The sequence below is a fragment of the Polypterus senegalus genome, chromosome 6 (genome assembly GCF_016835505.1).
Source record: "Polypterus senegalus isolate Bchr_013 chromosome 6, ASM1683550v1, whole genome shotgun sequence".
Taxonomy (NCBI): Eukaryota; Metazoa; Chordata; class Cladistia; order Polypteriformes; family Polypteridae; genus Polypterus; species Polypterus senegalus.
In genome coordinates this window covers 111,846,609-111,864,771 of record NC_053159.1, presented here as the reverse complement: position 1 = coordinate 111,864,771, position 18,163 = coordinate 111,846,609, and the positions used below count along the sequence as shown (strand labels likewise).

At 38.2% G+C, this 18,163-nt stretch overlaps 1 protein-coding gene across 2 annotated transcripts in view; it reads right to left on the bottom strand.

Moving 5' to 3' along the window:
• Positions 1-18,163, bottom strand: part of LOC120531404 (carbohydrate-responsive element-binding protein) — a 101,124-nt gene that overhangs the window by 12,197 nt on the left and 70,764 nt on the right. For both annotated transcript variants that reach the window (XM_039756790.1, XM_039756792.1), the window contains 4 exons: positions 17,334-17,571; positions 6,595-6,668; positions 4,242-4,361; positions 1,301-1,428 (listed from right to left, as the gene is read on the bottom strand). In XM_039756790.1, coding sequence (XP_039612724.1) covers positions 1,301-1,428; positions 4,242-4,361; positions 6,595-6,668; positions 17,334-17,571 — 560 coding nt within the window. The remainder of the gene's footprint in view (positions 1-1,300; positions 1,429-4,241; positions 4,362-6,594; positions 6,669-17,333; positions 17,572-18,163) is intronic.

Sequence of the window (18,163 nt, the reverse complement as noted above, 5' to 3'; positions counted from 1 at the left end):
CATTGAAAGAAGTAATGACGCCACCCTGACTACTAGTGTTTACCGTAAAGAATGCTATGCAGACAAGATATTACACTTCGCCAGCAACCACCCGATATCTCATAAATGGAGCTGTGTTAAAACTCTATTCAGAAGAGTCCACACCCACTGTAATACGAAGGAAACAAAAATGAAAGAGAGACGCTATCTCTTCCACCTTTTCACTTCAAACGGATACTCGAAAACATTCATTAATCGAAGCCTACACAGAAGACGCCAAAAAACTCAACAAACAATTGACTCGAATCATAAGCCCCACCCAACCTGGCACTCACTCCCTTATCACCACAATGTGTCTGAAGGTGCTGCACGCATCCTGGCCAAGTCAGGTGTCAGAATAGCACATAAACCCATGAACAATCTGCGCACGGTCCTCTTTAATGCCAAAAACAAGAAATCGACAGCAGAAACACGAAACGCAGTATACAGCATTCCATGCAATTCGTGCTCAGCGGTATACATAGGACAAACTTCAAAAAGAATCGCAACATGTATACAGGAATACCGCAACGCCGTCAGAAGAAAGGACGCACTGTCATTGATCTATAAGCATACTAAATCAACAGGACATACATTTAATTGGGACGATGTACAAGTAAAATTTAAAGCCAATAATAAAAGTGCTAGAGAGCTGGCTGAATCCTGGTTATCAAATGAGAACGCCATCAACAGACATTTGGACATAAATCCAGCATATACAAACTTAAGAAGAACTTATTCTTAATAAACAAGACTTTACTCCCAACAACCTCACACCCCAGCCCGCACACGGACCTAGCCACCCCAAACACCCCCCAAGTAAGGTATTGCAATATATTGCCTTTGATTCTTGTATGTCTAAGCATTATCCTCTGATGAAGACCCCTGGTAGGGGTTTAAAGCTCAGGAATAAAAACTACTTTATGACACGTGATTCATTTTCTCCCTTTGTGGATCTCCAACTGCTAATATATATATATATATATATATATATATATATATATATATATATATATATATATATATATATATATATATATATATATATATATATATTTGGACAGTTTGTAAACAAATAACATTCTTGTTTACTTTGGTGATCCCTACACATCATACTTATGGTGTGATAAACAGGCTGCAAGTGGCTATTAATTTGTACTTCTACTCCCGTCCTTTATTCCCCTAAACATCATTTTCACGTGATAGTATTTTAGTCTTGATCTCGATTATTACAGAAACTTAAATCATTTATGCACCAACAGAAAGATTCACATAGACCCACTTAATAGCTGAATTCAGTTTCACAATCTCATTACGCAGGTGCTGTGCCTCTTCTTGTATCTGGGTTCTCTCCTGCTGCATTTTTGCAATGTACTCTGCTGTCTTATTCAAGATAGCTGCTTTACTTATCTATAAGACAGAAAGAAAAAAATGTAGAAAAGTGTGATACAAGAAATCACAACATAAAAGTTGCAGAATGCATATCTGACAAATTATAAATTCATAGCATCACATAAAATGTCTGTGCTGTTTCCGTGATAGTTGTTGTTGAAGGTTTGCTGTACTACACGGGGGTACATTTACTGGGGCTGCTGCGGAAACCACAAACTATTCATTAGATCGTGTTAAACATGAATGCCTCCATTGAAAGCCTTAATTCCATCACTGATTATGAACTTACTACTTTATATTTGGCTGATGATTTTATTTAACATTCTTTAAAAAAATGGGGATACAATAGAATTTTTTACATTCATTTTTCAAATCAGAAGCACAGGTGGGTTAAGTGACATAATGTTAAGCAGTGTTTCAGAGGCAGGCAGCATCAACTTTGGAGACATAGGTCCTGTAAAGTGGGGAAGGGGGGTTAGGGTAATTCCATGGGTCTTTGACTGACAGGGGCCCTCAAAAATATTGGCACATCATTTTATATGTTTTTATTGGCCAGTTATTAATATTACTTTTTACAAAATAGTTTATTTTTAGTGTAGAAACTTTTTCTTTTTGTTTTTCTTTTTTTGTACTATTTTTTTTAGCTAAAACTTTCCATCTAGACAGTGGCTGCATTGCTTCTACCCCTCTCTTTTAGCCAAGACTTCAGGAAACCGAATCACAGAGCCAGCTTTGCCAGTTCCATGGTTTTCCTGGCAAATTAGGCTATTTTTCATAGGCATCCTCAGGAAAAAATGGGCTTTTCTGGGTTGTGCTTTTTAAGGCAGTGTTTTGGACTATTTTCCAACCTCCATCCACTTCATTTTTGCCATGTTGCCAGCTGGAAACCCTACCCTGGATATCTGCACTTCTAAATGTTGTTTATTGTTGAAAGATCTCCAAGGGAAAAATTGTATGATGGTACAGGTATATCTCTGAGGGGTTGCCAACCCATGGTATGTACCTAACCCCTCTCACTCTCAACACTGCCCCATTATTTTCTGGTGTGGCATTTTGTCTACCTCAGTTATTTGGCCTATTTTATTTTTTTTTTACATTTTTTATTTTTAAGCTGTCCTCAGGCTGTCATTTTTAAGGACCTGGCAGCCCCACATTCTTACTAGCCAACATTTGATGCATTTTTGTTTTACTCAAGTTAAAACTTTGAAGCCAAAGCCGAGTTCCATAACAGAAAAGAATGAGGGAAGAAAGGCAGGCAGTTGGTCACACAATTCTTTTCAAAGGAAGGCCAGTTTATTAACGTTAGCCCCTTCTTCATATGTGGTGCAAATGAACATGTTTGCAGGATTGTTCAATCTAACCCAACAACCAAAAGATAAAACAAAAATCTAATTAATAGGAGTTCAAATAAGCAGTATTGGGAAATGAATGGGCTGCATTGCAGTAAACAGAAAATTACATGTTTTTTGTTGCTAGTAATTTTAATGTTTGACATTTTTATTATTACTGTCTAAGGCTAACATTTTTCACATGTCTAGCTAAATCAATAATGTATGGCTAGGCAAGGACCAGTAATGACATGATGCCCATGGACTGTAGCCAAAAATATACCACTGGCACAACTTCATTGACATACTTATTTATACTGCTGCCGATTTTCTTTTTTTTTTGTCATAATGCTATTGTTTATTTATCTTTATGTAATTTCAGATGTTAATATATATCTTTGCTAGCAATATTGTCAGGATTTTAACGTAACGTTTAAACTATGACAGATGTCCTTTAGCCCGTTCCTTATCATTTCTTATATCAGATATTGAATTCCCCTGCCTAGTTATACCTACATGTTGTAGTGTTGTAGAATCAATCAATAAAACAACACAAATGTCAATAAACTCTGATTCTGTTACATAAGAGATAGGTGGAATCATTGTATCCATGTACATTTGTTTCTTCACTCTATACCAGAACTAGTTCTCTAGGTGTATACTGACACCTACTGGGTAAAAACAATACCAAGAGGCAACATATGTTTTCACAGTATTTTAATATTTTTATAGATTATAGTAATTTATTTTGGATACTAAATATGACACCTAACTAGAGCTACCAGCCTGCAAAGGTAAAGTTATTAAAAGCTACGAATGTGGTTACACAGACATCATATAAGGTTGGTTTGATCTGGGTGGGGGGCCCAACATGATATCCCTTTATGAGGTGCAAAATCTGTAGCAGTGCCCCACTTGTAGGTAAAAGTAAATTATCCTAGCCAGTACGCCACACTACCTGCTTTAATTAATGTGGATTTACAAAAGTCACTTGATTTCTGTTTTTAAGTTCAAGAGCTGAATGCATTTTGGAAGTGTGGATTCAAATTCATGAAAATCTAACTCATTCCTTAGGAAAAAGCACTCACACTTCTTCCTCATTTCTCAGAATGTAAGGGGTACAATACTTAAAAATATTTATTTACAGCTTAAGTACTATGGTGTTATACCGTGTTAGCCATTATAAATGTAGTGATGTTTCACTTAAAGTTTTACCAATGTTGTTACTTGTCCTAGTGTGTATATAAACACAGGGAACTCCAGTTTCTGTATTACGGTACATATTGCCTGAAGAAGAGGCCTGAGTTGCCTCGAAACCATGCATATTGTAATCTTTTTAGTTAGCCAATAAAAGGTGTCATTTTACTTGACTTCTCATTACAGCTTAAGGAAAACCAAACTAATTAAAATAGCTCACAATCACTGAGACTTAAACACCTTTCTGGATAAGTGTTACTATACTGAACAAGCATACATTGAATCTTTTTCTCTGTGGAATCTTACCTTAATGCTAGAAGGAGAACTGAGCGTGCTCACCAGACCCTGAAGAGTGTCAAATCCTATCTTGATGTTAAATCTGCGCTTTTGTTCTGCAGAGATATGGGTTATTCTGCGGGAGTCACCCTGTAACAGAATATATGGAGACCCTTTAAATGAATGTCTTTGATTGTCAATCGAAACAGCTTTCGAAACAGCTTTCAAAACTGCAAAAGTGCAGTTAAAATAAGATAAATCATAATAAAAGCCCTTTGACATTACTAATATACTAAAGTATCCACAAAATGTACCCTTTTATGGTGTTTTACATTGATTTATATAGGTGCATGCATACAGAGTACACTGAAATTATTTCTTCTATATGTGATTCAGGGCACATGCAATCTCCATTGACAATTTTGCTGAGAGAATATTTTTCCAGACTCAAGTATATTGATCAGATCTACTATAAGTTATAAATATAATGTTGTTTATAGTATGATATATTTCTTTAAAATAAATCTTAATTCCAGTGTGCCATTGTGGTGCATTTTATAAAATTGATGACTCACAGCTCCAGGAACCCAGTTCACATGCAATTAATCAGTAATTATAAATTGTCCCAGTATGGGTACATTTGGCTCTATAAGTGAATGTGCCTTGCATGATACCCACAGTATAACTTAGCAAATGTGAAAAGGCTGTAAAATGAACGCTGTATAGCGCCCGACCCGGCACAGACTCAGACTGAGGCACGTGTAAAACACAAGAGGGCTTTTATTTTTCTTCAGCTGGAGGGTACGTCTTCCCTGTGAACCCCCCCAGCCACAACACAGTCCCAAAGCACTTAAAACCAACAACACAACACAATCCAATCCTTCCTCTGGCACCACCACTCCTCCCAGGCAACCTCAATCTCTTCCTCCTGATTCTGGCTCCTGAGTGGTGGATGCTGGCCCTTTTTATAGCCCACCCGGAAGTGCTCCAGGTGCTTGATCACCTGTTGCTATTGCACTTCTGGGCTGGGCTGTAGAGGTGTCCTGGTTGGCCCTGGGATCAATGCAACAGGGCTGTGGAGAACTCCATCTCCCATGGAACCCTGCGGGAAACTGAGGCACTATTGTCAATCAGGGAGGCTGCCACCAAGCATCCCGGGGGAGGTTCTGAGGAGCCCATGGCTGTTCCCCTCGAACATATGCAGCAGGGGCATCCTGGCCGGGCATGGGACCCAGCCGCCCATCACAAGGCTTAGTGTGAGGTGGTGAAGTAACCAATGATGTTAGCATTACCATAGACTGCACTCATACTTCTGTTTTAGACAAGAGTGAACAATGTTTTATGTTTGCAAGGACATGATTGTTAGTGAGAAAAAAAATCAACATTTGTTTAATACAAAAATGTTTATGAGAATATAAATGCCAGGTTCTGCGGTCACAATGTGAAGCGGTTCTGAGTCAGAGAAGACTTAAGCTGGTCAGCCAATTAAACACACGTAAGGTGACAATGTGTAAACAAGAACATTAATTGTTATTATTGTAAAAAAATTAATTACAAAGTAATAAAGTGAGTGTTGGCCCAATTGCAGTATTTCCCATACATGGTCCTGGAATTACACCTACTAAGATATCCATGTAAATTAATTCTAAGTTTTCTCTGCTGGTCTTGCATGTGTATGTGAGTGCCTAAGTGACAGTATAAAATGTCCATGTTAGGCTAATTCTTTATTGTCCCTGTATGTGTAGGTGTGTGTTAAAGTGAGCAGTGATGGATTGGAGCCATGTGCAGAGTTGTTTTCTGTCATCTTATATTGCCAGAATGGGCGCTTGTCTATCACAAACCTGAAATGGATCAGGCAGGTTTCAAAATGTTAATTTCTTTTACAAGTAAGAAAACAGTGTCCTAAAGAGGAGTTGTCCATTTATAATAGTTTGCCCATCATCGCATGGCTATTTTAATACAACACAATGTACAATAAAAAATATAGTAAAATTTTAAATAAGCTTAGTAAAAAGTAACTTGTACCAATGAGTACAAAAATCTATTTTCCATAGAAAAGGAAAACAAAATCAGATAATTGAATTCTTCTGTGAGCATTATAAATATACAAACAACAATATAGCAGCTTTATACTATTATGGTTACAGGCAGGAACCAATCCTTAATTGTTACACAAAAAAGGAGAAAGCACAGTAGAAGTGTAGTGCTGCAGTGGAATAAGAAGGCCTGAAAATTCAATGAATGCATAAATGGTGTAGAATGAATACCAGAGTACAGACTAAAACTTAACTACAAACATTATCATTTCAAGGACGCCTTTCACTAAAACATCAAAGATGGCTCAGTTGCAGGAAAAAAACATTAACTTTTTTTTTTTTTTTACCTTGATGTGTTGAGCTTTATTCAAACTTAGGAATCCATGTTGTCCTTGGGGACTAGGTAGTTTCTCTTGTACATCTGTTGGCAAAGGTTGAAACATTTTTTTCATAGCTTGCTGAAAAGAAAAACTAAACATGATTTGAAACAAAATCTTATAGTCCTATTACAACATTACAACCTTTCCTATGAGAACAAAACCTGTACTATGAGAACAAGCAATTTACTGCAGCAAAGCTTGTCAATCCTTTTTGCCTGATTTCTCCAAAGAAATCTCAAGTCAAGTGCTGAATGTCCCCAGACTACTACTGTCTATCTACAACATTACATGGTAACTTAATCCATGCATCTAGGATTCACTAAGTGAAAAAAAACATTGTAATGCTTCTGTGAAATGTACCCTTAACAGCACAGTTGAAAATATTTTGGCATGCAGTTCAACTGTAAAGTATGCTGAGATGAAGATAGTAATAACGTACTTAGTGTGGTGAAGGCTGCCCAACTGATAATTGAGGTTGTCCTCCTAAACCTGGACAGTGCCTACAGTGGATAACTGAGGAATAAGGCTAGAGCTATCAGTAGGGACACAAGATATGATGGAGAGAAGGAAATTTGATATATTGTGTGTGCAAGAGACTAAATGGAAGGGGAGTAAGTCCAGGTGGATTGGAGGTGGATTCAAACTGTTCTATCATGATGTGGATGGGAGGAGAAATGAGGTAGGAGTTATTCTGAAGGAACAGTATGTCGAGTGTTTTGCAGGTGAAAACAGTTTCAGGCAGAGTAATGATTATGAAGCTGGAAATTGGAGGTGTGATGATGAATGTTGTTAGTGCATATGCACCGCAGGTTGGGTGTGCAATGGGTGAGAAAGAAGATCTTTGGAGTGATGAAGTGATGAACAGTGTACCCAAGGGACAGAAAGTGGTGATTGGAGCTGATTTCAGTGGGTATTTTGGTCAAGGGAACAGTGGAGACGAGGAGGTGATGGGTAGGTGTGGTGTCGAGGAGGGGAGTGGAATGAAGAAGGTCAGAGGATAGTGGATTTTGCCAAAAGGGTGGACATGCCTGTGGTGAATACATATTTTAAGAAGAGGGAGGAATATAGGGTTACATACAAGAGTGGAGGAAGATGCACATAGGTAGATTACATCCTTTACAGAAGAGTTGGTGTGAAGGAGATTGAAGACAGCAAAGTGGTGGCAGGGGGAGACTGTAGTTAAGTAGCATAGGATGGTGGACTGTAGGATGACGTTGGAGATCAAGAAGAGGAAGAGAGTGAGGGCAGAGCCAAGGATCAAATGGTGGAAGTTGAAAAAGGAAGACTGCAATGTTGAGTTTAGGGAGGAGGTGAGGCAGGCACTGGGTGGCAGTGAAGAGTTAAAAGACAGCTGGGAAACTACAGCAGATGTAGTAAGGGTGACAGCAAGAAGAGTGCTTGGTGTGACATCTGGACAGAAGAAGGAGGAAAAGGAAACCTGGTGGTGGAATGAGGAAATACAGGAGAGTATACAGAGGAAGAGGATGGCAAAGAATAAGTGGGATAGTCAGAGAGATGCAGAAAGTAGACAAGAGTACAAGGAGATAATGCGCAAGGTGAAGAGAGAGGTGGAAAAGGCTAAAGAAAAGGTGTATGATGAGTTGTATGAGAGGTTGGACACTAAGGAGGGAGAAAAGGACCTGTACCAATTGGCTAGACAGAGGGACCGAGCTGGGAAAGATGTGGAGCAGGTTAGGGTGATAAAGGATAAAGATGGAAACATACAAGTGAGGAGAGTGTGTTGAAAGATGGAAAGAGTACTTTGAGAGGCTGATGAATGAAGAGAACGAGAGAGAGAAGAGGTTGGATGATGTGGAGATAGTGAATCAGGAAGTGCAACTGATTAACAAGGAGTAAGTAAGGACAGCTATGAAGGGATGAAATATGGAAAGGCTGTTGGTCCAGATGACATACCTATGGAAGCATGGAGGTGTTTAGGAGAGATGGCAGTGGAGTTTTTAACCAGATTGTTTAAAGGAATCTTGGAAAGTGAGAGGATGCCTGAGAATTGGAGAAGAAGTGTACTGGTGCCAATATTTAAGAATAAGGGGGATCTGCAGGACTGCAGCAACTACAGGGAAATAAAATTGATGAACCACAGCATGAAGTTTTGGGAAAGAGTAGTGGAAGCTAGTTTAGAAGTGAGGTGATGATTAGTGAGCAGCAGTATGGCTTCATGCCAAGAAAGAGCACCACAGATGCAATGTTTGCTGTGAGGATGTTGATGGAGAAGTTTAGAGAAGGCCAGAAGGAGTTGCATTGCATCTTTGTGGACCTAGAGAAAGCATATGACAGGATGCCTCGAGAGGAGCTGTGGTATTGTATGAGGAAGTTGGGAGTGGCAGAGAAGTACGTAAGAGGATATTTATGAGGGAAGTGTGACAGTGGTGAGGTAGGAGTGATGGATGCATTCAAGTTGTAGGTGGGATAACATCAGGGATCGGCTCTGAGCCCTTTCTTATTTGCAATGGTGATGGACGGGTTGGCAGACGAGATTAGACGTTTGCTGATGACATTATGATCTGTAGCGATAATAGGGAGCAGGTTGAGGAGACCCTGGAAAGATGGAGATATGCTCTAGAGAGGAGAGGAATGAGGGTCAGTAGGAACAAGACAGAATACAGTGGAGCCTCGGTTCACGAACGTCTCTGAACACGTACAAATCGGGTTACGACCAAAAAGTTTGCCAAACTTTTGCATCTGTTCACGACCACACACTCGGTATACAAACAAGCCAGTTTCACATTCGGTTTGTGCGCGCCAATGATTTCCGCATGTGTTCAGTCTCTCCCTGTGCATTCCCCATGCAGCGAGAGAGAGCGACACACATACACACACACACACACTGACACACCCTAGAGACACACACATGCGAGAGACACACACACACATGCACGAGAGAGAGAGAGCGAGCGAGTGAGAGAGTGAGAGAGAATTTACCAGGCTTGTTTTTAAAGAGACAGATTCAGGCATTGTTTTAACCTCGTTGTATTTAATGAAGACTTTTTTCTATTGGATTTTAACCTCCACTTCACTTCTTTTTACAGCGATCGGTTCCTAGCGTGCATTGTTGCAATGTTACTTTTCTTGGTGGTTTATTAAATTACGGATTTTTCAAATGTTTATTTTTTTCCCTGTGCTTAAAACTCATTAGAAAAAAGTGTTGTTAGCGAGTGGTTTGTAGCGCTATAGTGCGAACTCTTGCAGTGTTAGTTTTCTTTGTTGTTCAAGGTTTTCTCAGTGTTATTCAATGTTTTCATATTTAGTTTACTATCATGATGTGCATTCTATGGTATAATTAACTATATTTGTGCCTAAAAATCTTTAAAAAAATATATATTTACATACAGTTCATACGGTCTGGAATAGATTAATTGTATTTGCATACAATCCTATGGGGGAAATTACTTCGGGTCACGACCAAATCGGTATACGACCAGAGTTTTGGAACGAATTACGGTCGTGACCCGAGGTTCCACTGTACATGTGTGTAAATGAGAGGGAGGTCAGTGGAATGGAGAGGATGCAGGGAGTAGTGTTGGCGAAGGTGGATGAGTTTAAATACTTGGGATCAACAGTACAGAATAATGGGGATTGTGGAAGAGAGGTGAAAAAGAGAGTGCAGGCAGGGTGGAATGGGTGGAGAAGAGTGTCAGGAGTGATTTGTGACAGACGGGTATCAGCAAGAGTGAAAGGGAAGGTCTACAGGACAGTAGTGAGACCAGCTATGTTATATGGGTTGGAGACGGTGGCACTGACCAAAAAGCAGGAGACAAAGCTGGAGGTGGCAGAGTTAAAGATGCTAAGATTTGCATTGGGTGTGATGAGGATGGATAGGATTAGAAATGAGTACAATAGAGGGTCAGCTCAAGTTGGACGGTTGGGAGACAAAGTCAGAGAGGCGAGATTGCGTTGGTTTGGACATGTGCAGAGGAGAGATTCTGGGTATATTGGGAGAAGGATGCTAAGGATAGAGCTGCCAGAGAAGAGGAAAAGAGGAAGGCCTAAGCGAAGGTTTATGGATTTCGTGAGAGAGGACATGCATTAGATGGGTGTAACAGAACAAGATACAGAGGACAGAAAGATATGGAAGAAGATGATCCGCTGTGGCAACCCCTAACGGGAGCAGCCGAATGAAGAAGAAGACTGCATACCTGAGTAAATACATTTATTATACATGTTTCTTACATGTTGTAAATATAATATATGCTGCTCATTCCATATGACATTTTATGAGAATCTGTCTTAATGGTTTTTAATACTTGTGTCTTTTTTATTTTTGTTTTTGTTGCATATAATGGACTGTAAAGGCAAAGATGCCAAATTAATTTAGTTGTACTACAGTAAAATGGCAAAAAAGTTCTCTCTCCTAAACAAGTTTCTGCTTCTTGTTGTTAAGCTCATTTTAAACTAATAGCTGGGATCCACAATGCTGATAAGTCCTATCACAAAATGTATACACTTTTAACATGTCATTTCTTGATCTCCTTTTGTTTGAATTGAAAATTTTCAATTCCTTCCATTTTTATTCATAATTCATACCTCGGAGTCCTACAATAAATAAAGTCAGTCTTCAGTCAGTATTGTTGCTACAGTAGAGTCTCGCTTATGTGGCCAGCCCTCTCTGGTGTGTGTGTGTGTGCGCACCTGTGTCTCTCTCGCTCGTGTGTGTGTGTGGCTGTCTCTCTCTCGTGTGCGTGCGCCTGCCTGTGTCTCTCTCGCGCACGTGTGTGTGTGTGTGTGTGCGCGCGTGCGCCGGCCTGTGTCTCTCTCACGCAAGTGTGTGTGTGCGCGCCTGCCTGTGTCTCTCTCGCGCGTGTGTGTGTGCGTGCGCCTGCCTGTGTCTCTTTCGCGCGTGTGTGTGCGTGCGCCTGTGTCTCTCTCACGCGCTCTTTCTCTCCTGCTGCACAGGGAATGCACAAGGAGAGACTGAACACATGCGGAAATCTTTGGTGCGCACAAACCGAAAGGGAAACTGGCTCGTTCGTATACCTAGTGTGTGGTCATGAACAGATGCAAAAGTTTGGCAAACTTTTTAGTCATAACCCGATTTGTTTGTGTTCAGAGACGTTCATTAACTGAGGTTCCGAGGTAATGTGCAAAATTATAACATAGTTTGACGTTTAATAGCCTTTTTCTTAACACCTCCCATTATCCGACATTTTCGCTTATCCAACATTCTGCTGGCCCGTTTATGTCGGATAAGCGAGACTCTACTGTATGTCTTTTTTGTAATATGGAGACCAAATCTGCACACAGTACTCCATACAGTATGTGACCTACCTAACTAGTGGAGTATATAGCTTAAGCATTACCTCCTATTGACTTGTGCTATGTAAGCTAATATTTTATTTGTCTTCCAGATCTCTTCTGCACACTGTCTGTTATTTTAATTAAACTCGCAATATGCCCAAGAATGGTTCCTGCTTTGTTCCTGATGTTACCAGGATAGATAATGTATCCACACAACCTTACAATTGGATAACACAAATTTACATTAATGGATGCACGCTGTAAAAATACTTTAATATCAATGTATTTGCTTAGAAAAAGGATAACATTTAAATAAATACTTTTCTCAAGCAATTTGGATTTTCCAAGATTAGAACTCTATTTGCCTGTGACCCTGTAGTTAGGATATAGCGGGTTGGATAATGGATGGAGAACTCTATGTGATGTTTTTATTACCTGTTAGCATGACTTGAAATTCAAATGGTGATTTAAAAAAAATATTTTTTGTTCCCACATTTATATTGACATTATTTGATTTGTTGTGGTGTTGGACCAGTAATTAATCACATTCTTAAAGCCTTGTCCCATAAGTGTTACCTACTTCAAACCTTAGCTGATTTTCCACCTGACACTTTCACTAAATGTCACTTAAAGCTTTTTTTAATTGATCTCAGTGATTCAGGATCAGTTGGCACTACAGTACTTTTGCTTCAGTGTTCCCCATTCTACTCTTTGATTTGTTTTTTTCAATAATAATAATAATAATAATAATAATAATAATAATAAATACAGGTCCCAAGAGCTGGAATCTTATTCTGATGGCTCTGTGCACAAGGCAGAAATTAGACACCCTGCCATTACACACTAGCTACATGGGACAAATACAGCGGCAACAGTAGTAGTAGTGATAGTGGTATTGTTCCAAGTACAGAATACAATGGAATTCTCACTCACATGTCCAAACAACATGTAACATGTTGCCACTCTCCAGTATCATAAACAAGAATGTGTTATTATACACAACTTTACTTTTATGTAATAAAAACCATAAATCTGCTTACTCCTGTGCCACTCTCTAGCCAGTAATAAGAAATATTCAGAAAGCACTTTTTTAAACAGAAAGAGGTGAGAGTTTGGAACAATCAGTCAAGCTGTTTTTGTTGAAATGTATGCATTTTCTTTCTTAAAGAAATAACTAGATGATATAACAGCTGTTATTTAGGTCTTAGTTAACCATTAACCAGAGGTGTAGTAGGTTTGCATGTAGCTGCATGCATTGCATTTTAATGCATTTCACTGTATTATTCCGCCTATTTCACTGTATTTTTCTGCTTAACAACGTCAGTTCTGTCAATGGATTTGGCTACTGATTACACTGTCAGTGCACTGGCTTCAAAATTGAAGTGAAGAATTTCAAAGGAAATCTTCCATTTTAAAATTGCTGCACTGCTCTCTTTTGCCTATTATTATTACTGATAAATGTAAAAATGTTTCTGACTGGAAGCTTGTGGTGATGTGCATTCACTTTATTCAAGAAGTCACTATTAAAGAAAAAAGTTATTGAGTTTGATGATATGTATCATGTGACAGCTAATGGCATTACAGAGAAAATCAATGAAGTGTTAGGGTCACTAAATGTGGACTCTTCACTGTGCGTGACATTTAGTTTTGATGGAGCTTCAGTAATGTAGTAGAATAAAGGTGGGGTTCAGGCGCTCCTGAAGCATACTTGCTACAGTGAATGATGATGAATGCTGCAATTGAGCAGTTTTTGGAAGCTGTTTCTATTAACGGTACTTCATGGAAGTTGTTGTAGCCTCATAGTTATGTCTTGACTGTGTGTATAATATTTACATGCATAATATACATGTTACTGTTAATTTCCCTAGTTTGTGTTGAGAAAAAAAAGTGTTAAGAAATTCTTAAAACTAATTTAATTAATACAATCTCTACATTTTGTCATCTTATTCATACTAACTCATAAGCAAAGATTCACTAAATATATAATGTACTTTTAATTCTAGATGTATAAAAATGATCATCACAGCATCATAAAAATCAAAATTAAAGGAACACATGTAAGGCTTCTTTGGTAGCCTTTTAAAACTCAGCAGTGCTTCTTTTTGATCAGCATAATGTCTTTTCTTTGATGCATTGCTGACATTTAACTTCTTTCTTTTTTTATTACTGTCCCTACTTTTAACAGAGAAAATTGACATGGAATTTTTGTTTCTGGTTTGTGCTGCATAGCCAGAAAAGCTCAAACTGCCAGTGCATGACTTAAAAAAAAACAGGGTAGTCCTTGTTTAATTGGTGAGTATAAGAGGCTGTCCCATCACTAAAGGAGCTGAAGTCAGAAAATGAGTCATCAAAACTAAAATGACAAGACAAATTCTAAGTTACTAACAAAAGGAAAGGATTGAAACATAAGAATCCACAATACACATGTCGCTAATCGCTTTTAGGTTTTATGACCACTCTGTGATAACTAGGAGCCCCTCCTGACCCTCCCTGCATTGCAGCACCATGGCAACAGAAAACATAAAGAACACAAAACTGTGCCATTCATACAAGCCAACAATGATGCCATGATAAGACGTGAAATAATTTTAATTTCAAGAAAAGCACTCTTATAAGAATAAAGTATACAATAGGGTTCTGCAATATGCACAATCCCAAGACCAACATTTGTTCAAATGGGCTTAGAAAACACCAGAAAAAATTAAAAAGAACCTGATTACAATAGAAAGACCAGGGGCCTCATGCATAACGCTGTGCGTAGAATTAGCACTATAACATGACATAAGCACAAAAGTGGCTATGTACTTACGTACAAAAAAATCCAGATGCATAAATCTGTGCTTTCGGCAACTTCCACGTTCTTCCGCTACATAAATCCCGGTCAGCGTGGAAATTAACGCACATGCATGCACCTGCTGCCCCACCCCAACTCCTCCCAGAATTAAGCCTCTTTGAATATGCAAATCAATATAAATAGCCCTTAAGCTCAGTGTTCTGTGAAAAGGCAATGGCAAAAGTATGAGGAAAAATAGAAGAAGTTCAGCGAATACCAAAAGGAGGCAAAGAAAAATGTACTATTTGTTAGTTTAAACAGTGATAGTCAACAAAAGGAAATTGATCGAGTGACATAGCGTATCGGAGAAACTCGAAAGCTCAAGTTAATAAAGTCGCACAGTGCCTGAAATAAAAAAGAAGTTGTCACATATCAAAGTCGCCGTGAAAAGGCGAGTCGTAGCCCACTGTCTGAATGTCATATAAAAGCTTATTAAGGTACAGAGAAAAAAAAGGCACACAGTGTGAAAAAAGCACGAAATGTCAACTTTAATCTCTAAATCTCCACTTTATTCACGTAGTTTATTTTGTCATTAAAGTAGAACATCATAAACTTCATCTTTAAAAAGTTTTAATGTACTAGTTTCTAAAATCCAATTGTAACTAAAGTAGCATGTTAAATGCTTTGTTTTGTATTTAATCTTCTATGTGCTGTATGTGCGTAAATCACTACGTGCTTTCGGGCTTTCTCTTCCTCCGACAGGACACAGAATCCATTACATTCGTGATATTACAGCTCTCTGAATAATTAAAATACTGAGAAGTATACGTGATATAATTTTCATGATGATAGGAGCATGTTATTAAACATGGGAACACGGTGGCATAGTGATTGTTCATGTCTCACGCAAGATGCTTGCTGCGCCATGCGCGACCTTCGATGAAATGCTTTAATGCAGCAGTACTGACTTTTTCAAACGTACTAACCTCCAATTCCTGTCCTTACTTTTCTTTCTCCAAATACCTAATCACCACATAATCAGCTCTGTAATAGATGTTAAGCCATCTGTAAGCTTAGAACATGATTTTTCAAAACTTTTAAGGAACATTGAAATATCTTCGTAATGTTTAATTATTCTATCCATCTATTCTTCCAGTGTCGTGCCAGCCACAGCAAGAATACAGCGCGAGGCAGGAACAAACTGTGAACGAAGCTCAAATTACTCACTAGCCCTGCAGCACCGTGTAGTTAAAGTTAAAGTTTTATCTGTATAATATAATAAATATATTGTGCTGCATTTCATCTTAAAAATTATATCGTCATCATATGAATGGCTGAGGCAGTGTGTGCTTCATGCTGTATACCGATAATTCTCTTTCCGATCAGCTGCTGTACTCCTGTGATTTACATTCAAATACAGTGATATAAATACTCCGAGTGGTGCAGTGAGAATAATATGGAAAAAGATGATCCGATTTGGCAACCACTAATTTGAGCAGCTGAAAGAAGAAGAAGAAGGTGCAGTGAGAGTAGCAATGCTAAAGCAGCTATGGTATTTAGAATAGTTTGACCATTCTGTGGACCATTATATTGTTACAGGTTAATTACAATCAGATGCATTACACTAACAAACAATATGTGGTTAATTTCAGGGTATTTATAATTCCGCATCAGGGATGTGGATCTGAAAAAGAAAGGGAAACCACACAGGAACAGTAGCACTGCTTTGACGCTAGGTGCCGCCAGTCTGCAAAACCAAGAGCAGAACTTGTGTACGACAGGGTATGAGCTTCTGTGGAAATGTGCGTGGCTTTACGCCAAGTTTAGGTTTCATACATCGTGATTTGAAAGTGGAAACGTTCTTTTGCAACATTTCTGTGCTATATGCACCATTTATACATGAAGCCCCAGGTTGGACATGCATGGGTATAGAGAACACTGCAGGCCCAATTGCCTAACTCCTGAGCTGGAAAAACATTTGCAGTTCTCAGTACAAGGACAATTTCACATGCTACAAAAAAGCAGTTTTTACAGATAAAAAATTACATTAATGGAAAATCAGAAACAATACTTATGAAGTTGAGAAAAATATTTATGAAAGTTGAGAGTTGTTATAAACATTTTAATAATAAATTAAAATACTGAGGAAAGCGTATTATTTAAAGTATTTTGTACAACATCTGGTGAAGCTGTTTCCCCAAGCCTTCAATGTACTGGTTACATGTACACTTGTTATGTCCAAGTATTGAATCATGCTAGAAACTCAACTGCAGATTACTCTTATTTTGTGAACTTTATATTTAAATGCAGTAAGCAATTATTTTCAAATAATTTCAAAAGAACAAATTAACACATTATGTGTCACACATTTCATATGCAGCCAAACAACTCCAAAAAAAAAAAATGTATACAGTTGTGATAATCCAAAATCAACCTCACATGTCGCATAATCTTTTAGCTGTAAAAATGAAGGTGCATCAACAGAGAAGAGATATTTACTTAAAACAATGTACATGATAATCTAAAGCACAAAGATGTAATACTTAAACACATAAAACAACATACACAAAAATCTTAACCTAACCCAAAAAATGTAACATCTTTATATTGGGGGAAATGTACTTCTACACACATCACACACATCAATAAATATGTAAAGGGTATTGATAATAATACTTACTTGGTAAAGTCATAAAATCCAATTTGTTACTTTGTGGTGAAATGGGAGGCGTTTTTTCCTTCTTGGGAATCGGGATGGGCTTTGAACCTGAGAGAGCCTCATAATGGACAGGGCTGCTCCGTTGACCCATTGGAGAAATTAAAGAAGAGGTATTTGTGAACGAAGGCAGGGTAGAATCTGATTTGTCACAGGATGATGAACCTCCTCCATATGAGAATAGCAAATTACTTGATTCTGACTGCAGACAAAGGAGTACAGCATTTTTAGGATCTTTGTACAAAAAAGGCTGTAGTCATATTTAATGTTCCATTTCAACAATTCTGCATCTTGTTCCTAGGAAGTTTTAGACTATTAGAGTTATATACTGTATACATTTTTTACAGTTTCTCATTCAACTAGACCAATTAAATCAAGTAAATGACCAAATGCTGCCAGAATGACTGAATTAGATTACACAAGTTCAGAAAAATGAAAGAGTAATCAGACAATCCTGTGCAAAACATATTACATAAGGAAAATGTGGGTTCAAAAATTAAAATTGTATCTGCTGGACATTGTATCTCTAGTCCAACATGCACTTATACTTAAGATGTATAGTATATACTTTGTAGTCACTAAGGAATATCTCATGTCAAGGAAACATAGTTTTGTGAAAACAAATTAAGTACTATTGATAATTATTTAAAAGGCATGTTTTTAGTTAAGCAGAACTGCCTATTATGAAGTGACACAAGCGATGATTTGCATAGAGGAACTCCCCATAATATCCATCCATCCATCCATTATCCAACCCGCTATATCCTAACTACAGGGTCACGTGGGTCTGCTGG